Raw genomic sequence first — 16,615 nt, forward strand, 5'->3', positions numbered from 1 at the left:
TTTCATATGCCTCTCTGTTTTTATACGACAAAGTTACTCTGTTCTGAAGTGCTTCACACGTCCAAAAATGAGAATGGCAAAGAAAAAAAAGGACAATACACTCTAAAAAATACATATATTCGTAATAATGTAGACAAATGAATCCACTTCCAACTGTCTGTGGGGTTATTTATGTCGAGTCTTGCTGTTTTTATACATATATAGACAATCTGCACGGCAAGTCGTGTTGTCATGACGTACATTGTTGGTATTTGGTGTGCGTATTAAGGCATAGTGCCGCATCTATGATTTATAAAAGCAATTAAATGATTTGGTCCAACTGCATGATGATTTATTGAAACGAGTTGAGGCCCAGAGAAAGTGGCAGCCTTTCTATTGTTTTTGTTTTAACTTGTATTTTCTTTGGAGATAGGGTTAAATTACCCTAATTAATTATTGTATCATAACATAGACTTTTACAATGTTTTCAAACTACTTTCTCAGTCCCATCATTTTCCCAAGAACATTTTTTCTCCTTTTTTAGCTTTAGCTACTTTTGTTCCCATGTTACTACTGTTGACGCCGCCTTTCTCAGCGAGTAAACTAAAAGTTTTCATCCCGTTTCGGGCGTTCAGGACCTTCGCGACCCAGAAATGCTTTGGACATCACGGCCGGTCGGGTCAGCAGAGATGGATGGATGAGAAGTTTGTGCACATGAAAGAAAGGTGAAGTAAAAATGTGAAGAGCAAGAGGAGAGATACCGTGTTAAATGTAGGTGACCGGAGAGGAAGTGAGCATATAAAAAAAAAAAAAAAGCTAATTTAAGTTGTTTTAAACATGAGAGAGTATAAAGGCATTGCAGAGACAGCGTGGAGTCCGAAGCACACTTCACACCTTAGAGTCTCAGCTCTGAGGGACACGGTGTGCTGGGGGTCAGCGTCCTATCCGATCACCAATGCCCCCCCAACCAGATGTAAGGAGACACTGGTTCCTCAGGAGGAAACTGTGTCCAACAGGGATCATGTATCGCCACCATGTTGGACTCAGACCTTACAGGGGTAGTTGAAGGAAGGTCCTGTTGAAAAGTTTTAAGTGTGATAACCGTCTTGGCGATGCTGGTGATTATTTACTGTGGAAGTTGGAGGTGGAGCCAGTCAACTTGACTACACATCATTTATGACGCACTACCTCCAAACTCCATTTCACGCTTAAATAATCATCAGCTTTTCTTTTTTGCTTTTTTTTTTGTAAATAACCGTTTAACTGGCGTCTGCATACACTGCTGAGACGTTTTACGCTGGAAGCAGTCCAACTCCTGACTTAGGTGTTCAGCGTCTGGGATCAAATAATCTGTTTTTATACCAAATACTGAAGCCAAAAGAATAATTTACTACAACTGTTTGTAAACTTTTAACAAACCCTTTCAAAAAAAAAAAAAATTAATTTTTTATTTAAATTTCTGAGAAATTGAAGTTTTTCCAGATAGTATCTTCAAAAATATGAAAAATCCCAACTATAACAAAGCGTCTGATTTAACATCCTAAAATCCCAAAACATAATTTTGCAAATTTAGCATCATTCAAAAAAAGTCATGTTTTTGTCCTTTACCCTTCACCTTTTCCTTTCCCCACTTTCCCCTCCCTCTCTTCCTTTCACCTCTCTTCTCCTCCCTGTTTTCCAGTTTCCCTCCTTGTGTCCCTTCCAGACTGTATAAATATCTGAGAGCAGTTGGGAAGAGCTCAGTGTTGCAGAGCTGCTCATAGAAGAGAGAACAAGAACATAGGAGAGGGCACAAGACGACCTGATAAGAGAAAAACCTCCGAGTTAAATCTGGAAATTGGCTTGGATAAAAAAAAAAAAAGTTATAATAATAAATTTGCACAGGAACAGAAAGTTGGATTGTGGGGAAACAAACAAAAAAAAGACTAAAGATATTAGTATAAATTGCTCAGGCGTGTCTGAAAGATGTTCTTCCTCTCCTGGCTGTGCATATGTGGTCTCCTGCTGCGAGGTGATGCCCAGGACCGAGCCTCCCTGTGGAGGGGGAACGACCGGAGCGGCCGATGCCAGTACACCTTCACCGTGCCCAGCCCCGCGGAGGCCACCTGCCCACAGGCTGGAGGTCCGGAGCTGGACGGCCTGAAGGCCAGGCTCGGCGTGCTGGAGGCTCTGGTGGCCCAGCTCGGCGTGAGGGACGTTCAGCTGCGGGGAGGTCAGCAGGGGGCCGCTGCCAGACCGCAACCCGAGCTCCAAGAGGCTCTCAACCGAGTGGTGTCGGAGAGGAACCTGCTGCAAGGGGAGAAAGAGAAGCTGCAGAGGGAGCTGGACACGCTGAAGCTCAGGATGGAGGAGATGAGGCGGGAGACGGAGAGGCTGAGGAGCAGACCCTGCCTGTCGCAGAGCCCGGTTGCAGCTGCCACCGCCACCCAGCAAGACTGGGGAAGAGGCAGACTGGCTGCTGGTAAGAGACGATACACACAAAACAAACCCCACCATCTGCTTAAATGTTGATCTAGAATATTAAAAAACTGCATCATAAAATTCATTTCTGATTTTAAAAATGTTGCTTATTTTTCCACAATTTGTGATCCGCATTCATTTATCAAACTTATGCCAAATGTATTGTTTTTGATACATGCATTTCTGATAACTTTAATTGATCACAAATGTGTATCTAGCTTGTTAATCCTACATCATTAAATGTTGCACTTTTTAAGCAGATGTTTCTGAAACCCCTAAAAAGAGGGTAGCTTTCTCAAAAAGAAAAAAAAGAAAAAAGAAATCTGCTGTATCAGATTCTCAAGCTGTCTCATCCTCCAGGTCCTGTAGAGGACAGGTGTCATTTTTATTCAAAGACCCACTGTGGCTGTGCACAGCTAATAATAAACAGTTTGCACGGATTACTAAGTTTATTTCCAAGGAATGAGAAGATGTTAACTAAAAAAATGGTTTTAGTCATACAGCAAAAACGAACAAAAAAAAAACCATAATTATCATTGACAGCTTTACAGAAAAACTGGTCAAAATGTGTTATTTCCTTTTTTACTTATTCATGTAAATTCCATCCATCATTGTACAATGTGCCATTTAGTGGATACCTAATTTATTCTGTTTATACTGAAAACTTTTAGATTTGAATACATTTTGATTGGAATTTGACATTTATCTCTATTGTCATTGTCACTACAGCTAATCGGTGTAGCAATATTAATAATTAAACATGTATTTTGTCCAAAGCATTTAAACAGCAAAGTTTATTATCTCTGACTCGTTGCATCAGGGCTTTTAAGGGTTAAAAACCAGAAATGGATGACCTCCATGTTTTCATGCCACATACATCTTTGTGTGTTTGTGTTTGCATGGTAATGTTTTGGTTTCCCCTTTATACAGCAGAGACCTCTGGGCTCAGGTTTCCCCCCTCACCCCCCCCAGCTGTCCCGTCTTCCTGCCTTTACTTTTAGAAACGCTGGAGGGCGGCCACAGAGGATCAGCTTCATATTTAAGGGCAGACCCTGCTGTCTTTATGGCTGGTGTTTCCCCACTCAACATGGCGGGAAATGCGCGCTAGCGGCCCTAAAAGGAGAGAGCACGAGGAGGATGATGTGCCCCGGGGCAAATTCTTCCCCTACCCCTCCACCTCCCCGTCCTCCTCCTCCTCCTTTAGTCGCCGCTCCTCCTTTACTTCCCAGCGAAGCGTCTCTCTGTTTACCCACCTGGAATTCTGCATCATTGGCTTTTAACATTGAGATTTCCTGGACCGATAAATCTTTTTTCCCGTCGTCCTACAAAACCAGCTCACCCCCGTCTGCTTCGGGATGCTTGTATACCTCCTACATCCGCTCAGCTATGGGTGTAGCTCCTCATGTTTTCACCCGCAGACTGAAATACACAGGGAGGGCCCCCTAAGGGTGACAGGCAGATGCCGGATAGATCAAGCTCAGAGCGAGGCTCGTGGGACCAGAGCAGACAGAGAGAGAGAACATAAATCAAGCCACTTTGGCTTGTAGGGAAGAGTGAAACCCTTGACAGGAGGATTTTTATCTCTCACAACTCCCTCAGTATTTCTGTGACCTTTTTAAACAGTTAAAATATACGAGTTGATGGTCTCTGATTGTTATGTTTTGCTTTAAAAACAGGCTTTTAAATACAGTTGACAGCACAAGTGCTAACCCTACGCTGCAAACGGTATTAATCTTCCTTATATGAGGCCTGGCCTGCTGTGCTCAGTCGAATTTACAAGACTGAGGATCGCCGAGGTCTGACATATTTCAGAGTTTTACGACTTTAAATCGAGATCGAAAAGGGAGGCACGATTTGCACCAAATTCCTTTCTAGATTACAATGGGTCACAGTGATTTCTGAAAGTGCTGCCAAGGCATAAGACGGTTGTTGATGTTGCTGCAGCAGCATTGATTCGTGACTTTCAAAAAATACAGTTTTTACTCGCAACACCTCAAAAAAGGTGGCAGGATAGAAGAGAGCACACGGGATGAAAAAAGAAGAGAAAAAAAGACACATATCTGGAGGAGTACCGGATGAAGAAGGAACTTCAGCAATAGAGTCATTATTTAAGTAACTTGTCGATACAGTCTGTATCTTTCAAATCTGTTAACACCCAAAGAAAGTTTTCAAAATGTTCACAACCATAAATGTCTGGATTTGTTTTTTTTTTGTTTTGTTTTCTTATGGTAGAGACCAACACAAAGTAAAGCACTATTGTGAATTGGAGGAAACAAATAATCTGAAAAGTATGTAATACACCTGTATTAAGCCTCTTCACTCAGACACCCCGAAATAAAATTCTGTGAAACCAAATCAGTTATCAATGTACCACAATCCAACGGGAGATTTAGAGCTGAAGGGACAATGGATGGAGTTAAACATGGGACATTCCTGGAAGCAGACATCTTGGATGACAACGAGAACTTTATCCAAATGATTTAGCTCAGAGCATTTTCATGTCAAAGAACGTCCCAGTCAAAGTCCGAACTTAAATCTTCGTGAGAACCTGTGGAAAGGCCTGAAAATAGATGTTCACATCGGCTCTTTGCCTAATCTGACTGAGGTTGAGCTATTTTTGCAAGACTAAAAACAGGGTGATTTAGGCCTCTAGATGTGCAGAGACATTAACTTACAGCTGACTTCTGAAGCCGATCAGCTGTACTCATTTTTAAAAGTGCTATCCGGATTTGAGCCTGTAATCAAATGAATGCTAAACTTTTCAGACTTTTCCCCAAAAGTTACGAATACAACACTTAATTCCATTTCACAGTTACGGACTATTTTGGTTTGGTTTGTCACATAAAATCCCCAAACCACAAACGCTTCCCAAAACTCCGTCGTAAAGCAAGGAAACGAGACAAAGTTTACGAGCGACCGATACTTTTTGCGCCCGTTTAGTTTTTCCGACAGCACCTGTTGGTCATCATCTGCCCCATTTACGGACCTGCTGCTTCTGTTCATTAACGGGGAAAAAAATCAACATCAGCTTCCAGATGTTGAGGCTTAATGCTCTCCGCGTCGTCAGGGTTCGCTGCCTGCCTGACACGGCGGAACGTTTTTGCGCAACATGCTTGTGCGATAAGCTACGGAAAAAAATAAAATGAAATCCCATGTGGACTCACACACCAACAGCTTTCACCGGAACACATCCAGGCGTCTCACTTTCTCGTTTGTAATCAACGCTGTGTTTAGACCATGAGGAGTCTCCATACGGAGCTGTTTACAGTTTGTCAGATTCAGTTTGACAGGGTTTACGTTTCACTGTAATGGTTTTGGAAGGTAAACAAGCTGAAAAAAAAAAAAAAAGAAAGACAAAAAAAGGGTTGGAAGGAATCTAGAGAGTAAAAATATAACAAAGACATAGTGGTATCTGAAAGAGATACGGAGCTTTTTAGCGGTAATCACACCCACTTAACTATAGTCATGCTTTGTCCACAACCACACCCTGTGTTTTAATTTTGTGGATTCCACATCACAGACTAACACAAAGTAGTTTGTAATGGCGAACAAAAATAATAAATAGCTTATATTTTGTTTCAAAGAAATAATGGGAAACTGTGCAACTAGGTGACTTTCCACATTCCCCTAATTAGGCAAAAACACCTAAAAGTTGAGCACTAATTTATAATTAATATCATCTCAAACAGATCCAATTTATACACAAGATTATATAATCAAATTGATTCATTCACACAGACTGATTCAAATAGATTATACATGTTTCCACTTCAGTCCCAGTCGTAATCCACAGCAGTAACGATCACATGCGAAAGGAGTTCTGCTTTAGAGACCAGAATCAAACTCTTTGGCCTACGTGGCAGAAAACATGATCTTCATGGTGAAACATGGCAGTGGCAACATCATGCCGTGGGAGCGGCTTCCTTTGAATGGAGCCAAATAATAGGAAGGAAACTGGTCGTAGGCTAAAAAACCAACTCCAAACATAGTCACAAATACAACTGAACGGTTTCGATAAATGTGTGACCATGTGTTAGAATGACCTAGTCAAAGTACAGAGCCAGATCCAGTCTTGTTCAGTTCATCGGGTGGTTTGAAACACACTCCAAGGCACTCTGCACAGAGTACACAACCTTGCGACCTGCAACACGGATCGGTGAGCTGTGGTGTGTCTGTGTGTTTAGGCTCCAGTCAGATGTCCCACCTCATGACGAGGCCCAACCGGCAGGGCGACAGCAGCAACCTGAGAGGTGAGGCCGGTTTTTTTCTGCAGAACATTCCCTTCCAGAGACCGCACTGTAGAAACGCAAAATGTAGAGCAAGTATTTCTGGCCTAGTTTTTAGAGCAAATATCTTAGTACACTTGAAGTAGGACAAAACTTGACTTGCAAGCAACTTTTCAGCAAGAAACAGGAGCTTGTTTTGAAGCAATAATTCCTCAATATTCATTAAAAAATACTAATTCCACTGGCAGATTGTTTCACTTGTATGATGGGGGAAATGTTATAAGTGACAACAAATCTGCCAGTTGAATAAAAGCATATTTTAAAAAAAATCAATATTGAGGAATTACTTACACTAAACAAGGTCCTATATGTTGCTGAAAATGTACTTGTAAGTTAATTGTCTTATTGCAAACTTGACTAAAAATACTTGGTAACATTTTTTTTTTCTCAGATGTTAATCCCTAACAATTCTTATTTTAATGAATGTTGCAATTATTTGTATGTAAATCAGTGTATCTCTTGTTGGTTCAGATTCAGCCTGGCCACATGGAGCCCAGGGCTTTCAGGAACTGAAGGCTGAGGTGACCGAGGTGCCTGCACCAGACGCCAATGTCGACAACACAGGTGTTTATTCTTTAGCCTAAAACTAGCTAAACACACGGGATGTTCTCCAAGCGCACCAACCCAAATCCAGCTTTTTTTTTGAGAGAGAGAAAGAATATCATACACAAGAAGCCAATGTGTCCATAAAAAGACATAAAAGAAGCTGAAATTTAAATACAAGCCCCGTTTCGTCCTCCTCCGTTGGTGTGACCGGGCAAACATGACACTCACCCCTCCTGCTGACAGCCTCAAAGCAAATACGACTATTAATACCAAGGCATTCAGGGTGAGAATACCGACGTCATGCCGAACCGTCGGTGTGAGGCGCCCTCTGAGTTTCATGTTTGCCTCATAAATGAAAAGGGAAAGCACCTTTAACAAGGCTGTCGTTTAAAGTAGCTGTTAAGCGTTTCCTCGGGTGGGCTCCCCAAACCACACCCTGCGTCTCCCCTATAGGGGAACGCAAAGAGTCGACGCGGCGCATCTTTCCATCTTAGTTGAGACCAAAGCGCTCCGAGGCAACATAGTAATGGGTGTATTTATAAGACGTATTGCCATCCAATCTTAAATCTGGGGCTACATCCGGAACCCAAGAGGAAGGTGGTATTTTAGGAAGAGATAAAAATAAAGCCAACCATCTCGTTTTCTCTGAAACCCGGGATGAGTTGCGTCACGCAGCCTCTCCTCTGAAGGCGGTGACTCAAGAGAAAACCAAACGGTTGTGTTACCTCCTCGACGCAAGTTTGTTTGAGGATGAAACACGTATTGGCTTAAAAACCACTCTGGTTCCATATTTGGTTCTTAATTTAGAATTATTTGTATATTTATGAATGGAAATTGGGTACAGCATTGACTATTTGTAGAGTATTTTGTGGTTCAATACAAAATTGTGTATATGTGCAAAATATTTGGTTCAATAATGGGTTAGTCTGATCCCGGTCCTTAGCCTTGTTAATTACTCTTGTTGGCCTTTTTTGAAGTTTGATTAATGACCGTTTTGTTGTTTTGTAATTAATTACCCAAAACTTCTCTGGAGTCACTTAAATAAGGTAAAACTAAAGAACAGTGCAGGATGTTAGGATCAGGCTTTATGTCTGTGAGAAGAAACTGTCATGATTTGGTGTTGACGTGGTGAGGAGACCATGCTAACCAGGTAGACATGGTTAAAGTTGATGTTTAATGAGAAATCCAGGAACACAAAAACACAGAGAGCTGACAGACAACATTTGATGAGGACCCGACAAGGAACAAAGATAACAGGTGGACTTAAATACACAGAGAGGGTAATCAGGGAACTAGACACAGCTGGGATCAATCAACAGGGAGGACAGGACATTACAGAGACTCACAGGGGAAAACGGCTCTAGACACAGAAAAACCCCAAACTAAATACACAGAAATACACAGATCCTTTACAGAAAGGTGTTTTATACTGAAACTATGATAGGTCCACTTCATGAACTGTGAACTGAAATAGTAAAACCCTCATAATGTCCACTTTTCCATAGATGGCCTTTTATCTTTAAACAAGAATGTTTGTCCAACAGCAGCATAACGCTCAAATAAAAATAAGGGTAATACAAATTCTTAGTATGATTTTCAAATAAAGTTCAGGTTAATGACTCATTTTCACTAGTCATTATCCTGAACTTCTACCTTGATAACTGGTTTTAGGTTTATTAATCCTATGAATTTAGTAAAATGTTCTTCAAATGTCTGGAAATGCAAAGTTTCGAGTAGATTTTCTTTTAATTTCTGGGGGAGGAGACCACACTAGGACTGTGTCACTCCACAGCTGCTTGTCATTAAAGTTAGCAGATGTTGGCAGGCATGATGTAGTCTTGAGATTCTGTTCCAAACAGAGTTTATGCACCTCTGGAAAACTTCAAAGTTTCTCTGATTTTACTCTTTATAAGTATATGTTTGAGTAAAATGAACGTTGTTCTTTTATTCTATGGATTACTGACAACATGTCTCTTAATTTTGTTTGTGAATGTATGTAAATAAGCAGTTAGATTTAGAAAACTGCACCAACAAATATCTTCTCATGGTGGGAGTGAAGATGGAGGACAGGTGGGAGATTTTCTGGATCTGTGGCTTTTCTTCAGAATCTGAATAGATTTCAGTTCACCTGTAACAAAAACATTTAATTAAAAACCTGCATAATCATCAGCGTGATTTATCCAATCAATCAAAGTTTTGTTCAATGGTACTTGATTATCATATTTCTAAGTGGTCTGTAATACTGTAGTAACTCCTAAACACATTGAAGCAACATAAAGGGATCAAACTGAAGGAAACCATGGACAGCTCTCTCTCTCTCTCTCTCTCTCTCTCTCTCTCTCTCTCTCTCTCTCTCTCTCTCTCTCTCTTTGCAGCTAATAATTCTAATTACTGCCTTACAAAAACTTTTTACCTGATTCTCTTGGGTTTCTGCTTTGAAGTCTGACATCTTCAGCCAGGCAACATTTCTGTATTACTTTCAAGTTGTCACCTGAAATTACGTGAGAAAAAAACAATCATTACTTTAATCAAATATATTAAAGGAAACATTCAAACACAAACATAATAACGTAAATTAAAAAAAAAAAAAAGTATGACCAACTCTGAGCGTCCTCTTCATCAGAAAAACAGTGTCTTCAGTCAGACACTGTAACACAGACTGCTACAGGAGGTCCTTCCTGCTCACAGCCATCAGCATCAACAACTCTTTGAAGGACCTTGAAATAATAAGATAAACATTAGATCTAACTGGCAATGTAACTAACACTGAATTAAACAGAATATCACCCAGTAGTTTGTGCTGCGATACCAACGAATGTTGTGCTATTAATATGTCCAGCTGCATATTATTTTGTAGTTGATGATCCAGAGAGAAGGAAAAGACAGACAGTGTTTACAGTAGCTCAGGATAAACCACAGGCTCAACAACAACATGCTACTGTGGATCAGACTGAACATTTAGATTTTTTGTTCATCCACAAGAAACCATTAACTAGACAACTTCAGTGCTTACTGGTCCTCTAGATTCTGCTGTCAGTTAGATTCCACCTATGGATTAAAAAGAAATTATTAAATTCAAAAATATTTAACTGATCCCAAAGGAAAATTAAATGGTGTAACTCCCATTACCAGCTGCCTCTCATGACTGAGTTGGAAAATGTCAGTAAGCTTTGCACATTTGACAATACAAAGTATTAAACCTCTCTGTCGTTAGGGGACCCAAATTTGGGTTTATTTATTAATTAAATAAAATAATAAATTCATTTATTAATATATTTGCATTTATTTTCTTTAATCTGGCTTTTTAAAAAGGACAACGTAGAACTCAAGTTTTTAAATGTTATCATTTTATGCGCTGAAAAAGTTAATTCCCACTCAGCTTTACTCGTTGCCAGCAGCTGAACTTCTCCTCAATAGTAGACATGCGGACTGACGCCATGATGTTTTTTCCTACAGCCCTCAGTATATGAACGAAGTGGTCCGTCCACAAACTCTCCTGATTACCTGCTTACCAGTTATGTTGACTCGGTGGCTCAGGACAAGTAACATTAGGGAAAAAAGAGCAGGACTCTTCACGTAGATGAATATTTCTGGTCGAGTCAGACTTGAGAAGTCATGAGATAATAGCGCCACGTGCTCGAAACGATGGAGGACGAAGCTTAGCGTGATACAAAAGCACACAAAAGGCATCGGCAACAAATTATGTGGCTTTTTACGCTTTAACCACGTGCCAGGTTAGAAAAAGAGATTTTGTCAGAAATATTAACCACCATAAAGGTTTTAAATATATTAAAATTCGGCGAACGTCAAGTCCGAACATTTGTTTATTTTTTATTAAGACATAGAATAGACATGTGCATTGGAATAACAGCAAGAGTAACAAAAAAAAATCTTAAAAATTTATTTTGTAGGGAGAAATAAAGCTCTTTGTAATGCCTCCGTTTTTTTTTTTTTGTTTGTTTTTTTTAAAAGTTTTTTAAAGCAGCATTTATAAAAACGTCCGGAAGACGTTCAAGAACGCTCAAACAACATTCGGAAGTATGCACTTTGTATAAGAAGTGAAAAAAAAAAAAAGATAAAAAAATAAAAAATAACAGTCATAAAAGTTTTAAAGATATAAAAACTAAATCGAGTGAAATGACAGCAAAAAAGAAAATTAATTGGGAACGAATGTTCAGGGTGAATGTTCAGACAAAGTTTGCTGAACGTCAGGTCCGAACATTCGACGTTCGACTTTCAGACTACGTTCGCGGACGTCGTGCGAACATTTTCTTGCTAGCTGGGTCGTGGCGCGGTGTGCTGCTGTATGATAGACAGAATGGACCAGGAGATGAACTGCAGACCCGTTAGAACCAGATATCAGCGACTCTTCATCCTCAATCATCTCCTGAGGCTGATATGGTATAAAAAAAATAAATAAAAAACAACAACATTTGGCTATGATTGATTCAGTTTCTTATTGTGATTTTAGTTGACTATTGTGGTTTGATTATTTGCTTAGGATGTTGAGTTTGTATATTTAATAACATTAGCCAAAGTAAGTGGCCATTTAAAGAACAAATCATACTAATAGATTAACTGTGAATAGATAAATATTTCCTACATTAAAAGCGTTTGTTAGGACTTTCTGTGTGTTTTATTCAAAAATGTTTATATATTTTATGAATAATTGTTCAGTGGTCATTTAATGTATTATTTAACTAATATTTTATCAATGTGGTTTACCAGTTTTGATCATCTGACTTCCTATCAATGAAGAAAAATCATGCTATATACATATTTTAACCAGCTAAAAGAGACCAGACTTGTATCATCAGCACCTTTATTCAGAAGGCAATTTGCAATGCAAAATATTATGCTTAGTGATTTTTTGCAATGGGCAGTTTTAAGTGGCAATGCATCTATACCGCAGGCCTGCCAGATTCGGGCCATCCAATGAACGTCAAAGTCTTGTAGAGTGAACACCCCAAAGCTTTGACATGATTTAAAACTTGTCTTTCATCACGGCTTCTGTTGACTTGTGACAACTACATTGAACCTCTTCATCGTTCCCCTCTCTCCCACGTCTCGTCTACCTTGCCCTGCAGGATGCGGGGAGCTGATTTCCGTGGGCGAGCCGGTCACCCACAGGAAGGCTGACAACATCGCAGGTAAATACGGTGTCTGGATGCAGGATCCTGAGGCCGTTTCCCCCTATGGGGCCAGCATGCTCTGGCGCATCGACACGATTGGCACCGAGGTCAGGCAGCTGTACGGGTATGATGACATGGATCAGCTCTCCAAAGGCTTCCCTTCCAAGGTACGTGTAGCAGGGCCTTGCAAAAGTATCCATGCTCCTACCACAATCTAGTGCACTACTAAAGCTGTGCACGCTTATGAAGGGGAAGGGAAATTATACGTATGGTTTTCAGAACTACCTATAATTAAAATCTGAAAGTTGTGACATTTGTGTTGAGCTTCCAAACACAGATAACACAACATAAATCTAGCTTGGTAAAGAGCTTAGTAGTGCCAAGCTTTTTAGTACTGCTATGTAAAATGTGTAGTTTTCCTTTGTACATTTCTAACACGATGCAGGTCTTAAGTTTGTTCATAATGGTCTTAGAAAGGTCTTTAATAGCCTTAATTTTGAGTTAAACATCGCCCTGAGCTCTCTACCACAGCAGTGAGACATGTTGGTGGCAGCATCATGGTAAGCAGATGCTTTTCTACCAAAACAGGAAAACTGGTTAGAGTTGCTGTGGAAAATGAAGGCTGCTAAAGGTTGCAATTTATCTGCAGCTGGGGCAGAGGCTCACCTCCCAACAGGACGTCAACATGACATGTATAAAAATACATTGTTGACTCTTATGGCTTTCTTCTGCAAAACCTCTTGAAAACCATGGGTCTCTTCCCTTCCACTTCATAATTATGTCCTAATTTGTGACAATCAATGCGCTCGGATCAGTTCCAGTTATTGCCTCATGTTTTGCTGTGACAGGTCCTGCTGCTGCCAGACTCACTGGAAAGCACCGGGGCCACGATGTACCGAGGGTCCCTGTACTACCAGAGACGGCTGAGTCGCACCCTGATCCGCTACGACCTGGTCTCTGAGAACGTGGCGGCCCGTCGTGAACTCCCCCACGCTGGCTTCCACGGCCAGTTCCCCTACTCCTGGGGCGGCTACACGGACATCGACCTGTCTGTGGACGAGAAGGGGCTGTGGGCCGTGTACTCCACCAGCAAGGCCCAAGGGGCCATAGTGATCTCGAAGCTGGACCCACACAGTCTGGAGGTGAAGAGGAGCTGGGAGACCAGCATCAGGAAGGCGTCCGTGGCCAACTCCTTCATGATCTGCGGGAAGCTTTACACCGTGGCCAGCTACGCAGCCCGTGACACCACCATCAACCACGTGTACGACACAGCAACCGGCCAGCTGAAGGCCGTGTCCATCCCCTTCAAGAACAAGTACGGCTACAACAGCATGATTGACTACAGCTTGGCCCAGAGGAAGCTGTTTGCCTGGGACAACTTCCACCTAGTGTCCTACGACCTGAGGCTGGGTCGTCAGCAGGCTAACTGAAGCCAACGCCAGTGACTGTTTGCTCACCTGTTCCTGCTTCAGAGACTCACAGTTTTAGACCATAACATGAGCAGCAGTAGCAGAAGTTACAAAACATATGGAAAAGCAAAAAAACTCACAAATAGTCCGTTTCCACCCAATATGTGTAAGAAATTATGCAAAAAAAAATCCTTGTTTAATTAGTCAGGGTGATTTAAAATAGAATAAAATAGTGTTTTGTGACCTGATGCTGTTTTCTGTTTGGTAACTCTAGAGGCATTCTCAAGCAAACCAAAAAAAAATAAAAATTTGTTTTGCCATATTTTACAGCATCCTGACTTAATCCATTGATTTTGTACATAATCTCTTAAAGTGAGTCGGACAAATTGTGGCCCTTTTGTCTTTCCATAGAAAGCTAACGCCAGTTCACCTGTAGGAAAACTACCAACCTCCATAAACATTGGAGACACGGTGCCTCCTGCAGGCCTGCTTTTCCTTTATTCCCGTTCCTTTTTTTGCTGTGGCCTGGTCCACTATGTTGTTTTCAGAGGAATTATTTTTGTACCGCCTTTAATCCATGTATGTGATTTTGTTGTTTTCCGTGTAAAGCTATATATTTGTGAATTAAATAAACCACGAATCAGTTTAACCAAAAACAATGAGATGCATTTGATTCAGTAATGCTATGATGCCAGCTCCTGTGGTTTTACGTGCCCTGCAGTGATTTATCAGCCAACATCCCTCTATAAATCTGCTCCAATACAGCATGTATTGAATATCGCATGTTTTTGCACAGTGTAGTCAATATGTGTCCACAATCCTCATAAAATAAAGTTTATCAACGACGGCCCCGTTTATTATTTCACTTTGAGAAATGTATAGATGGATTAATCAAAGATCGGAAACAATTTCATCCAGCAGGTTTGAACAAGAAAAGGAATTTAAAAGATAAGATAACATGCACCACTTTGTATTTCAGGGTAAAGTGTCTGGCAAACACTTAGTTCACACTATGAGTTTTGTTTAGTGGTGTATCTTCTAAGTTTCTGTAATGGTTTACTGCAACTATTTACAAAGTGTTTAATTAGCATTTTGTTAACTGAACAAATCTCAAAATTAACAGCAGAAAGGCGGATTAAATAGAGATCTATACGACCAAGACTCTTTAAATAAAGTGAGACGACCTCAAAACATTTGTCTTTTTAGCCCATATTAATAATATATGTGCTAAAATTCACTTCAAACTTATGGCAAATATTTATGGGGACATGTTTTACAAATGAAACACGCAAAGACCAGAGGACGGAGACCAGGAAGGGAGGAAGACAGATCGCCACAAGGGGACAATATAAATGAAGATGGAGGCGATGGGACAGGAGGGCCACAAAAATGTATTTGAAAGGATAGAGAAGAAAGGAAAGATGGTATACAAAAAGTCAGAAGGAAGAAAAGATGGGGAGGTATATAAAAAAGAAGACAAGGAATAAGGAAGGGAAGGAAAGGATAGAATGGAGCACAGAGCTGAGGTGTGAGGATAAATAGAAAGGAAGGTGAAAGACAAGAATGTACAGAGACAATGAAAGAAGGGCAAAAACAGAAAGTGATGAGGAAGAAAAAGAAAGAGCAAAGGAACAGGTGTAGAGAAAGACAGGAAGTGAATGACATACACCAATGATAAAAGTAGGAATAAAAAGGTAGAAGCAGCCTCTTGGCGACCGCGGGAGCTCCGGCGACACCGCCCGCCAGCCACTGCACACGCTCTCGCGCAGTTTCCGCACCACCGATATGCCGATATGGAGGCGATATGCACCGATGCGTTCGGCAGCGCTGACGACGGTGGAGATCGACTGATGCAGTGAGGAGATATAGCTGATGGAATAACCTCGGGGGGTGCAGTGGAGTCAAATTACTTCATTTCTGTTAGACAAAATTAAATATTTGGGTTTATTCATCAGAACGTCAAGGTTCTCATTGCCGAGTGTGCCTTGCAGCTGTGGTCAACTGTTCACTGCAGATCAGTAGAGAATTCGCCACAGCTGCTGCTGCTCACGTCCCGCCCAGTGAGGAACTGAGCAGATAATGGAAAAGCTCACTTCTTGGGGTAGAACTGAACCAGATATTAAGTGGTTAGTGCACAAATTCCAGTGGAAAAACTCCTTAAAGGTCTGACATGTTTCATGCGAGGTGCCAAAACTGGCGCTTATTGAGCCAATTTCCACCTCTTTAGGGGGGCAGAATCGTAAAAATAAACAGTACGATTACAATAAGCCTTCGCAGCGTTTAGCTGCTCGGGCCTAAAAATATTAACTATGTTAGGAAGGAAGGAAGGAAGGAAGGAAGGAAAGAAGTTTTCAACATATAGAAAATAAAATACAAATATCTTTCCTTCCTCTTATGTTTTAAGATACGTATCCAAATTTTTGAAAAAATAAAAAAAACAGGATTTATGTTATCCCATCCTTAGCCCGCATAAATATTAAGTTTTAGCTCCCAGTCTCTTCGCATCACTGCACATGGCACGCATGTCGATGTGACATAAAGGCACTCTACTGACACCTCGTGGTCAAGTGTGGCACATCCAACAAAGAGAACATAACGCAAAACTCAACAGTATATTATTTTTATTAGTTTCTGTAACCAAACCAAGAGAATGTAAATAAGACCGTACATATCTTAATACAGTGATGAAACCCCTGTACAACAAAAAAAGAAAAAAAAAAAGTCATTACCCTCCCTCCCTCTTCCATTCTCCAAATAAAGGAGTCTCCCCCCAGCTAGGGCAGATGTGAAGGGAGTCCCCTCG

The 16,615-nt window shown here is 40.8% G+C and overlaps 1 protein-coding gene across 1 annotated transcript; it reads left to right on the plus strand.

Annotated features, from left to right (window-relative positions):
• Window positions 1-1,622: 1,622 nt before the first annotated feature.
• On the plus strand, window positions 1,623-14,659 carry myoc (myocilin). The gene is made up of 5 exons (XM_008407353.2): window positions 1,623-2,440; window positions 6,624-6,689; window positions 7,197-7,289; window positions 12,359-12,570; window positions 13,252-14,659. The coding sequence occupies exons 1-5, from the start codon at window positions 1,945-1,947 to the stop codon at window positions 13,831-13,833; spliced, it is 1,449 nt and encodes a 482-aa protein (XP_008405575.1). The 5' UTR covers window positions 1,623-1,944; the 3' UTR covers window positions 13,834-14,659.
• Window positions 14,660-16,615: the final 1,956 nt, after the last annotated feature.

This window comes from Poecilia reticulata, linkage group LG4 (assembly GCF_000633615.1).
Source record: "Poecilia reticulata strain Guanapo linkage group LG4, Guppy_female_1.0+MT, whole genome shotgun sequence".
NCBI lineage: Eukaryota > Metazoa > Chordata > Actinopteri > Cyprinodontiformes > Poeciliidae > Poecilia > Poecilia reticulata.